This window comes from Rhinolophus hipposideros (genome assembly GCF_964194185.1).
Source record: "Rhinolophus hipposideros genome assembly, chromosome: 4".
NCBI classification, from domain to species: domain Eukaryota; kingdom Metazoa; phylum Chordata; class Mammalia; order Chiroptera; family Rhinolophidae; genus Rhinolophus; species Rhinolophus hipposideros.
Genome location: NC_138050.1, coordinates 3,515,154 through 3,527,279, shown reverse-complemented (window position 1 = coordinate 3,527,279; position 12,126 = coordinate 3,515,154). Strand labels below are relative to the sequence as shown.

General features: G+C 36.7%; 1 protein-coding gene across 6 annotated transcripts in view; it reads left to right on the top strand.

The window, feature by feature from the left end:
- Window positions 1-12,126, top strand: part of FRY (FRY microtubule binding protein) — a 441,344-nt gene that overhangs the window by 295,186 nt on the left and 134,032 nt on the right. For 5 of the 6 annotated variants that reach the window (XM_081045758.1, XM_081045755.1, XM_081045754.1 and 2 more), the window contains 4 exons: window positions 1,144-1,230; window positions 7,002-7,173; window positions 8,478-8,610; window positions 11,574-11,681. In XM_081045758.1, the coding sequence (XP_080901884.1) occupies window positions 1,144-1,230; window positions 7,002-7,173; window positions 8,478-8,610; window positions 11,574-11,681 (500 nt within the window). Of the gene's footprint in view, window positions 1-1,143; window positions 1,231-3,765; window positions 3,896-7,001; window positions 7,174-8,477; window positions 8,611-11,573; window positions 11,682-12,126 lie in introns of those variants that run through there. The other variant, XM_081045759.1, reaches the window with a different exon arrangement.

The window sequence follows — 12,126 nt, the reverse complement described above, 5'->3', positions numbered from 1 at the left end:
TCTGTCAAGAACTGTTCTAAGCACTTTATGTGTACTAATTTACTTAAAAACTGGATCCAATGACATTAAACAGAGTTTTTAGTGTTTAGTTTACTACTTAGACCCAAGATTTTTACTTTTTAAAAGGCTTTGTGAGTAAATGGTTTTGCCCCAACTTTGTGATTTACAGAGGAATATTAAAAGACAATTATTCCCGCTTAAGCTCTGCCATGAGCCAGCTCTATTCCCTTAAACAAGTCAGAGAACTTTTTTTTCCTCAGTTTCTTTATCTGTAAAATGTGGGTGAAAATGCTTGCCCAGTATACCTCAGAATATTTTGTGGGTAAAGGGAAATAATAGGATGGAAATACTGTTGAAGTACAATTGATATTGACATGAAGACGTAAGGTTCAGTTGTTACTTCAAAGACTATTTAATATATGATATGTCTCAGTGTATTTGGTACATGAAATGCTTCTGTAATATTGTGCTTAGGGAAAGTACATTACTTGCTTGGCAGGCAGATGAACTAATGTAACTCTTCCACATGTAGTTGTCATGTGGCCGAGAATATGCTTTAATCATTCTGGAATAGGTTGTATAAAATGAAACTGTCATATCTTCATAGCCAGTGTCTCAAATTACTGGAATCTGACTTCAACCTTCTCATTTAAGTAACCGTATCATGTCTTATTTGTTGATTATTCATTTTACTTGCAGAATTGCCTGTTATAATATGAGCCAAAGGATTTTGAAATGTTACAGGATGGAAGAAAGTAGCTATTTTGCAGTGGTGTTTTTTAAAAATACATTTTAAACTAGTTTCAAGAAGTTATCGGCATTTGCAGAACAATCTGGAAGAGTTTGGACTGCGTCTAAGCCCAGGCACTTCAAGTGTTGTGGTTTTTCACTTCTTGTTATTTGGCCATTAGTCACTCTGTGCTTTGGGGGCTAATTGCATAGAGCATCACACCACACAGAGACAGAAGCAGATCCACCAAAGGTTCGGTGGTTGTGATCTTCCTCAGGGAGTCCCCGTGACCCATGACACTGGGCAGGGCTCCTCTTAGCAGCCACCTGTGTGGTACATATGATGAAAGTAGACATTTCATGTTTAATTTGTATTGTAACACTTCTTGTTTGGTTTTCTCTTTTTCACTACAGGAACGTTTAGATTTTGCAATGAAAGAAATCATTTTTGATTTTCTCTGTGTGGGAAAGCCAGCAAAAGCTTTCAGTCTCAACCCAGAGGTATGAATGACCCTTTTCTGTACCTCTAACCGCGCGGGCAATAACAGAGCCATACCTTTGTGACTTTGGGAAATAGATGAAGGACATCTGCTCTAAGAAGTCTCCTGTTTGTTTTTGTCCATGTTATTTGACAAAATAGTACAGATAATGGATTTTCAGAAGTGAGATTTTACTTGAATAGACTCAGAATGATGAAATGCTAATGTGCTACCATATACCTATCGTGTGTGATAGAGTAAACCTTGTCCCCAAAGAGACGGTCTCTCACTATAAGGCAGGTGGTTTTGTTTTAGAAAAGTCAGTACTTTTACTTACAACTATTTAGATGCAGATTAACAAGTTGAGTATTGGGAAGTGATGAAACAGAAAAGAATAAATACACGCAATAATGAACTACTAAAATCTAGTGAGACTAAATAAATAATGTATGACTATATGTTTCTGTGGGCATCACAAGTCAGGGCCAGTGGGCCATGGAAATGAGCGTACAATGGGCATGATACACAATATACAGTGCTGGGCCTGAGAAGATGAAAAGCACATTCAGTTTTCAACTTTATAAAGCACTGTTGGCCAACAGAAATATGCCCAGCAAGCTGCCTCTGTATAGCCCTTTGCTATGAGACTGCAGAAAGAACACTGAACCAGAAGCCAGCGGAGCTGGGTTTCCCACCTGCCACGGGCCTGACCGCTTTTACCAGCTATGTGACATGTACCTCTCTTAACTTCCGCCTTCCCACGAGTACAATGGACAAATACTTTTCTTGCAGAAGGATTGTGATATTGTGATGTTACAAATACTTGAGGACAAAGAAGGAAGGAAGGAAGGAAGGAAGGAAGGAAGGAAGGAAGGAAGGAAGGAAGGAAGGAAGGAAGGAAGGAAGGAAGGAAGAAAGAAAGAAAGAATGAAAGAAAGAAAAAGAAAGTTGCACACCATAAAATTTTTTTGAAAGATTGTTTCTTTCGTCTCTGTGACATTGTCCAGCTCCTTTATTCTGTCAGCAAGGAAGGAGGCCCAGAGGTAGGGTTTCCAGTCGGGAATTCCCACCCGTTCTCAGGAATTTTTTTCTCCTTTCCATTCCCAAATCCCATGAAAAGTTGGTCGGGAAATAGGGAAAATCGGCTCCTTGAACCCAGGTGGTTGGTAGTATCGGCCATCACTTTATGGAAACGATTCATCATGGAGAACAAGAAACAGTTTATATCTCGGGATTCGGAATGGGAAAGCGAAAAAAATTCCTGAGAACGAGCGGGAATTCCTGCCTGGAAACCCTACCCAGGGGCTCAAAATAAGCAGCTGCTTTTAGCAAAGGTAGCCTGGTGGTCTCCTGGTGGCTTCCTGCTGCTTCCCACCACAGCCTGGATTCTCTTCTTGGTGCTAAGGTTGCTACTTGTCTAGGGATGGCCAGGAAAGCCCCCCAAATGAGAGTTTATCAGGTGCCTGATGACATCACAGGCTTTTGGAGTGGCTGCAGCCCGCGCCCGTGGGCCAGTGGGAGAAAGCCAGTGCAAACTCAGGGCACTTGCATTAGATTGAGGCCCAGGCCCCGACTAGTAAAGAGTCTTCTCTTGCCGGAAAGGTTCTCAGAATATGTTTCATTTCTCAGGAGTCATGCCTCTATCTTTAATAATCAATCCTCCGAATTACTGGGTTATTTGTCTAAAAGGAACATGTTGAAATCTGCTACCATCATTATCACCATCTATAAAATTTACCCTCGGTTCTTCTTTCAAACTCCGTATTCAATCAGTATTTAACTCTTTATGCAGAGTAGTTGGAAGGATAGTATTTAAAAAACTACCAGAAATGGGAGATTTTTTAGTATCCTCCCCGATTTCTCTTGATCTTCTAGAGTTATAGAAGAGCTTCTTTCTCAGTAGCTGGTAATTAGAAGCTCACAGGCACATGTGACCCCAGTCAGCAGCACACACAAGGATGAGCATAACCTGTGAAGAAGATGGTATCCGCTTCATGGAATATGTTGTAAGGCACAGTTTCTTAGGAAGCAACTCCAGAGTGTGTCTTAAAACATGTTTTAGAAGTAGCAGGTGGAACAAGACCCAGAGATCTAAAGGGTTATCTTACTGCAAAGTATTGTATCACCACTCAACAGTTTGGTGATTTCCACGTGATATCTTGTTTTAGTTCAGATCTAGATGGCTTCCTATATGCACCCTCATCGTCATAGGAACTTACTCACCTGCGAGAAGAGTTTCTCGGTCACCCATTTCTTTCATTTTTGTCTTGATCTAAAATAACGTGGAACTGAAGGTCCAAGCCAGTACCAGAGGCAAGAAAACATGAAAGAATGGGGATTGGAAAGGGGAAAATAAAACTGTCTTTGTTCACAGACAACACAATTGCCTATATAGAAAATACCAAAGAATCTACAGAAAACCTACTAAAACTAGTAAGTGATTTCAGAAAGTCTGCAGGATACAAGAAAATGTATAAAACCAATGTATTTCTATATTCTAGGAATGAACAATTGGAAATTGAACAATTTACAATGGCAATGAAAACAAAATACTTAGCAGGAAAGCTAACGAAGTATGTGCAAACTTTGTATACTGAAAACTGAAAAACATTGAGAGGAATTAAAGAAAACCCAAATAAATGAAGAGAAATACTGCTTGTGAATTAAAAATGTGAGATTATATAAAGGTCAGTTGTTGCCAAATTAATCTATATAGATTAAACTATAATCCTAATAATAATTCCAGTTAAAATCCATATAGCTTTTTCTGTAGAAATCAACAAGCTGATTCTAAAATTTATATAGAAAGTATAAGGAAATAGAATAACCAATAATTTTGAAAAAGAATAAAATTGGAAGGCTAGCTTGTCCTGATTTTGAAACTTACTCTAAGGCTATAGCACTAGTAGTGGCAGAAGGATGACAATAAAGACCAATGGAACAGAATAGAAATCCAGAAGTAGACCCATGTGTATATGGTCAATTGGTTTTAAACAAGGGTTCCAAGTTATTTCAATGGACAAAGGATTGTCTCTCCAATAAATGGTGTTGAGCAATTTGACATCCACTTGAAAATAATGAACTTTGACCTATAATTTTCACTGTAAGAAAAAATTAACTCAAGATAAATCATAAACCAAAACGTAAAACCCAACATTATAAATCTTCCAGAAGAAAACATGATAAAATCATTGTGACCTTAGAGTGGGCAAAACACTTCTCAAGACACCAAAAACATAAATTACAAAAGAAAACATTGATAAATTGAACATCATCAAAATAAAAAATGTCCACACTTTAAAAGGCACAGTTAATAAAATATAGAGTCATAAACTGGGAGGAAATATTTGCAAAACACATGTCTGATAAAGCACTTCTATCCAGAATTTATAAAGAACTCTTCACAACTCAACAGTGAGAAAATAAACCAATTTTTTAAATGGACAAAACAAACAGCCTCTTCAAAGAACAGACACAAGTGACCAACAAGCCCATTAAAAGACATCAACATCATTAGTCATTAGGGCAAAGCAAGTTCAAACCTCAGTGAAATGCGCTGAGGCCTCTACTGCAACTCCATCTTACTTTCATAAGAATGCAAAAAGGTATAACCACTTTAGAGAATAGCATGGCAGTTTCTTATAAGGTGAAACATACACCTACCATATGCTCCAACGTTTCCACCTCAATGTATTTAACCAAGAGAGAAATTAAACATGTCCACAAAGGTTTGTATGAGTGTTTATAGCAGCTGTATTCATAATCACCAAGAATAGAAGAGCAACTCGTGTTCAGCTCAACCCTGGTGAATGGCTAATCAAATTGTGAACCCTGATATAATGGAATACTCTTTGGCAACAAAAAGGGAATTTAATTTTCAAAAAAGAAAAAAATTTGAGATACAAATAAACTGCAGGTTTCAACGTTCAAAATAGAAAAAAGGAACAAGCTGCTGATATTGCAACCACATCTCAAAAGCATTATGCAAAGTGAAAGAAGCAAGATACGAAAGGCTATGTACGGTTTGATTCCATTTATATCACATTCTGGAAAAGGCAACACTATAGGCAGACGTTAGATAACAATTATCAGGCGCTGGGGTTGGGGGAGAGGGCTAACTAAAGAGAGGCACGAGCCATCTTGGGGATGATGGAGAATATTCTGTGTATTGATTGTGATGGCAGTTACCTCACTATACCGTGTTTCCCCAAAAATAAGTCCTAGCAGGACAATCAGCTCTAAGGAGTCTTTTGGAGCAAAACTTAACATAAGACATGGTATTATATTATATTATATTATATTATATTATATTATATTATATTATATTACATTGTAAAGACCCGGTCTTATTTTATAAAAATAATAAATTTTTTATCTTATTTATAATAAAATAAGACCGGGTCTTATATTAATTTTTGCTCCAAAAGACACATTAGAGCTGATGGTCCAGCTAGGTCTTATTTTCAGGGAAACACAGTATATGTTTCTCAAAACTCAAAAAATCCACAAGCGTAGAAAACATTCCATGAAACAACTACTAAAATACCTGAGGGCACAAATGGACTTGAATAAACAATTCAATTGTTTAAAGTTAATACTCTTTCAATCTAGAAGATGGAGAGTGTTATTGAAGACCATCAAATCACCAAGTCCACAATGGGTTTGGCATAAATGAGCCAGATAAACTTTCACCAAATCCTGGTTGGCTGGAGTATCATTACTCCTTGAGGCTTGAATAGTTTAAAAATGAATAGAAATCAGTATTACTTTGTTACAAAATGTAATCCTGTATCACAGAATAGGTGATGCAGGCAAACCTCCCTTGGATGTACTGGTATAGCTTTCCACCTACTGGTTAGGTGGCCTCAGTTTCCTCCCAAACAATGAGAATAATCATACCTGCCTTGAATGGCTCTTTTCAAGATGAGCATTAATGAGTAGTTCTGGATCCATTTTAGGGACTGAATAAATTGTATTTGGATTATCATTGTTAGTACTAGTAACTACTTTCTGCTGTGAGTAGTAGTAGTGTACTTTGAGAGCATAATATTTCATCTGGTTTGAAAACATGAGTGTAAATGTATTGCGCATGGCTGTTTAAGTTAGTATAAGTTTTAGTACCTGCTGACCTTTTAAGATTATCACTACTAGTAACACCTTACTGAGTCATCTTCCAGAGCCAATATTATGCCTTACCTGAGCCTGAGGAAGATAATGGTCTGACCCCAAATGGCATTTCTTCTTATAAACTCACGTGTTTTTATCAGTAACAAGTTCCGTGGCATTGAATTTTTTAAATTTATTTTCAAACTCACCAGCCTTTGTGAATCAAAAGTTAACCATCTGCAATTCAGAGCAGATGATTTTTATTTTGTGATTCACATTTGGAACTCCTGTTTCATTCAGTCTTTCTGAATTAACACACGTGGCATCTCTCTCCTTCCAGAACACACAGAGCCTTTTGTTGCTTCAGTTTGCCTTAGCTACAGCTGCTCCAGAGGATGACTGCCTATCCCTTTCAGGTGCACCCAGGATCCCCCAGACAGAATGCCATCAAACATACCCTCCAAGATTGTTGAAAATCTTCCCAGCTCTTCTTGTGATGCAGCAACAAATTATGACAGAAATTTAATTTTATTTTCCTGGGTTCAACCCTAACTCTTGTGCCTTTTAAACTACTTCCCATACTAATCTAGATAGCAAACATACTTAACTTCTGTAAAAGACTGATGGTTTAATTACACGGCAATAATTGGGTCTGTCTTTGTATCACGAACTCACTGTCTCTTACAGAGAATGAACATCGGTTTACGGGCATTCTTGGTCATAGCTGATAGCTTGCAGCAGAAAGATGGTGAGCCACCCATGCCCGTTACAGGTGCCGTTCTCCCTTCAGGAAACACGCTGAGAGTGAAGAAGACATATTTGAGTAAAACGCTCACGGAAGAGGAAGCCAAAATGATAGGTGGGTTTCAAAGATGTAGAGCTGGACCTTATTAAGCCTTTAAAATGACTAAAAATATTTACCTTTAGTGAGAAAAATCTTTATAAAAGTAACTGATGAGACATTCCAACATTAATTGTGTTGATTGACTGGCCATGCTTTGTTTTCCTGTCCTTTAAACTTTTTGGAACTTTTTAGTAAACGTGTTTGCCATTTAAATGTTAGACTTTTATCTATGGTCATTTCATGCTTCTGATAATGATTATCAACAATTTACAGTAAATTTATAAGACATCTGTGTCCTTTGGTAGATAATTCTGTTTATAAAACAGCCGTGTACACACACACACACACACACATTCATTCATTCATTTTTATAGTTTCTCCTTTTTTTCAGTAAAATTACTAGTTCAATCTGTGTTTTAAACATGGCAAATACCACACATGCGAGGTTATATTGTGAATTTAGCCTACATGAGATTGTTTTCATATTCATTTAGTGATCTTAATCCCAAGAGGTGATTTTTCTACATTTGTTTCTTTCTTACTGAGTACCTTAATTTAGAAACCTACTACAAACTTTAAGATAGTTCCTGGATTCCAAAATCCTGAAGGAAATACATGAGGAGATGTTTTGCTTTAAATATTTATCTTTAGTTCTACGTGCTTACATGAGTTCAAGAAGATTTAATGCATGAGAAATAACTATTACCATTTCATTAAAATAAGAATTATAAATGCAAAGCAATTTACTTTTTGTTTGTATTATATGCATAAATATATAAAATTCATGTATGAAATACATATGCTACACATATTTGTCTTCCACTGTTGGACATGGACACTGTATTGAATGAGAGCAGTAAAAATAATAAAATATATTTTCCTTCATTTAAAACTTTATGTGAAGTCATTTTATTTTACTAAAAAAAAATCCACAAATATATTTCAGAGACTAATATGAAGTTATGAAAACCCCAACCTCAAATGAGGATTATCCTTTATTCATATAATCACCTATAATGGTGAATATTCTTATACTAAATCAGAAACATAAAAATGTTAAAATAAAAGTTTCTATTTCCCTGTTTATTTTAACTCTCCTGGAAAATATTTCCTTTAACGTATTAGAATTCCTCCTTATTGAATTGAAATGATTATTTGGTGAACACCCGATACATGCAGAGCCCTTTGCTAAGAGTCCTGCAGATAAGAGATTGAATTAGACTCTGCTCGAACATGTATGTCGTTGACCCATAAAAGTCTTGAGTGAAAATGTCATAGAGGGTGAATAAACTAAGATTTCATTCTTTGATGTTTTTCAGGCATGTCATTATATTACTCTCAAGTACGAAAAGCTGTGGACAACATTTTACGACACCTTGACAAAGAAGTAGGAAGGTGTATGATGCTAACTAATGTCCAGATGTTAAATAAGGAACCTGAAGACATGATTACGTGAGTACAGTGAAGACTAAGCCTCAGTGCTGTTGATTAACCGAAAGGCACCAGCAGAGATTCTTCTCATTTATTCTCCCCCTTTGTTCTGTACCATTGACCTTAAACAACATGGGAGTAGGGACACCAACCCCCACACAGTCAAAAATCCCTGTATAACTTTTGACTCCCAAAAACTTAACTCCTAATAGCCTAATGTTGACTGGAAGCCTTACTAATAACGTAAATAGTCGATTAACTTATATTTTGTATATTGTATGTATTACACTCTATATTCTTACAAGAAAGTAAGCTAGAGAAACAAAATGTTAAGAAAATCACAAGAAAGAGGAAATCCATTTACAGTACTTTTGGACCTCTTTATTGGGGAAAAAAAACCCATGGTATATGGACTCGAGCAGCTCAAACTTGTATCGTTCAAGGCACAACTGTATTTTATTCTCACCTTAGAATCAGAATTCTAAGAAGTGTTAAGAATGGTGAAAACGTACTTTGATAATATTTGACTGGCTCTAAAAATAAGGTCAAACCTGAGATTCATCTATTTTGGTTATATCTCAAGTATCAGTAGGCCAGTAAGTTAGAAAATGGGGCCCAAGACTCATTTACTGGTTCACATTTTTCAGAAGTGATGCTTTGCTCCCCAGCTTTATCACAGGCTGTGTGCTGGTGACATCACCAGTTTACAGACATTTCATCTTTATAAACCCCGAATTCTCTTGTTTTTAGTGACAGTTCCTGAACTTTGAGATAAACCTGCTAGTCTCTATGCAAACCATGTCATAGAAATACTGGATTTTAAGAAAACATTTGTAACTTGGAATGTAGAAATCAAATGTTCTTAACCAAAATCTAAGATCTAGATTTGTAATTGCAGCTCCAAGAAGAAACTCATATAAGCTATATTTGCTACTTTTAATTAATGATGGCAGGAGCTAGGATTAGGTTTTAACTTTACATTTTAAGAATGTTTGGACTTTGTTGTTAGACTGTGAATTAAATTATAATTGACACCTGTGGCATACATTTCCAAAAATATAATTAGGTAAATTTCCTTTGTCACTCAACATCTCCACTTCCAAATCCCACAGTTAGTTGGAAGGTTGTTACCTATATAGGGAAGTTCATATTGTGGGTGTGTATTTTTCTTATAATGGTGGCATGTTGAAAGCAAAGTATGACAAAACAAATAAAACAAAACATAATAAAGTAAGAAATACAGAATTATTTAAATACATGTTTAGCCGTATATAAAGTTAAAATGAAAGCCTCCTTCTCAGAGCTCCACTGCAAATCTATGACCATTCCTTGGCTCAGTTGGATCCCCCCAGACTTTCCCCTATGACGACACAACTCTATGTGTATATACATTATTTTTGACAAAATATGGGATTACACAATGCATATCGCCCTGCAGCTTGCCAGTCATTTGATTTAAATAATATGAAGATTATGTGGCTTTAGACTTTTCAACCAAAGTGACAGCAGAATTGAAAGTGATCAAGGTTAATACCATTAAATATATGGTCTTATTGCTCTAGTTGTCTCACTAATGGCCAGATTGTCAATAAACCTTTAACCTCATTGTACTCTTTGAATATATTAAAGCAATTTTCAATTTATGACGTTGAAGATATAAGAAATGCTTTTAAAACTTCTGTCGTGGATTTGTTTCTTCTAAAAACACGTAAAGAAATGAAAGATCTTTAAAGGAAAACTTTATTAATAATCAAAAGATCGTAAGATAGGGTCAGGACTAAAACAATATATTCAAAACCACAAAAAAGTTCAATTTCAAAGTACGTGTGACATTTCCTTTGTATTTTAACCAATACCTTAAACTTTTTCCATGACTATTGTTTACTTTTTCCCATTCAGCCCTCTTCAGATCCCCAAATGGGACTAGGACTATTTTTTATGCTAGGCTTTTTAAGGCAGATTCCCTGAGTGGAAAATCACTCATTGCTACATACTAAAAACAAAACAAAACAAGAAAACAAGCAGAAACATTAGGGAATCACATAAGCATTTAGAAGAAGAGAGTTGAGGTCCACACCATGCTAATGGAAACGGTCATTGAAGGTGATATCCAAGGTTGGTCCATTGCTTTCCCAGGCCCTGCTTAAGGTCTGAACTTGAACACTGAACATTCTGTGTCATTCCATATCCATTTCCCATGCCTTTTGTGGTTCATGCTAGCAGATAGTTAATAACAAATTATTATTATATAATATCTGTTATAGAAATGATGTTTGGGGCTTCGCAAGCTTCCTGTAAAGTCCAGAGAGCAAGGACTACAGGAGTAAAAAGGAATCACGCACCAGTTAGAGTCTCTAATCTATGCCTGCTGTTTCAGCTCGGAAGCCTGCGAGAATCCTTCTTACACTTCAGGCCAGACAGGGTCATGTGTTTCCCGACAGCTATGAAAATCATCCCAGCTGTTTGAAACATCTGCTGAGCAAACCAGGAGGGCTATTTAAACAACTCACAGAGTTGCACATGCACTATTAGGACAGAACCCAAGACTCTAACTCTGTCCAGCTATTGAGTTCCTCTTTCCTTCAGCTGAATAAAAGCCACTGCATAACATCTTCCTCTCCACAGTCCTTACACGCCCTGGGCAGGACTATGGAAAAGGCATATCAGTGAATTCAGTGTTTTAAAAGCAGCCTACAGGGACCAAACCCCATAGAACCCAAGTGAATGACAAGCCATGGGGGAGAATGCTATTGACATCAGCATTTTTCTCTTCAGATATATACCTCTGTCTAACATTTAAATCTTCGTAAATGCTCTTAGAAACTGCCAAGCTATAAATGGCATAATCATTCAAGGATAACATGGAGAAAACACCAGGAAGTAATTCAGAAGATGTGGGTTCTAGTCTTGGTTCACATAGTTGATCAATTTTCAAATAATTTTTCATAACCTTTGACTGTGTTTACACGGTGTTCACATTCTAGGGGTGAGAGAAAGCCAAAAATCGACCTTTTCAGGACCTGTGTTGCTGCTATTCCTCGATTGCTTCCTGATGGAATGTCAAAGCTTGAATTGATTGACCTGCTGGCTAGGTAGGTGACAGCTGCCATGGGCATTGTTTGATCAAATTGATTTTGTCATGATCCCTAAAGAATAGAATGATTATTAAAATTGGCAAAGACTTACCAAATGAGGTGTTACTCTAGATACTATGTGTAGGCAAGGAGGACTAAAGAGATGGTTTGTTGTTGTTTTCCCATATTCAAGGGGTTTAAAATCCAATGTAGAAGCCAATACACGAGGTAACTAATAATCCAAGCCCTGGAATCCTGCAAATTCACAGCAAAAAAAGGTGACTTGGGGGTGTGGGGAGCTGAGGAATAATGAGATGAATATACTCTCAAGGGTCACCCACACTAATATTGAGTCTCCCAAGGTGATAGCACACTGAGAATAAAGAAAAGTCGTGAGACAAGTGTCCAAACTACCCAGAAATGGAAAGGAGCAGCCTGTCCACTTTTCATGGACAACAGTGGA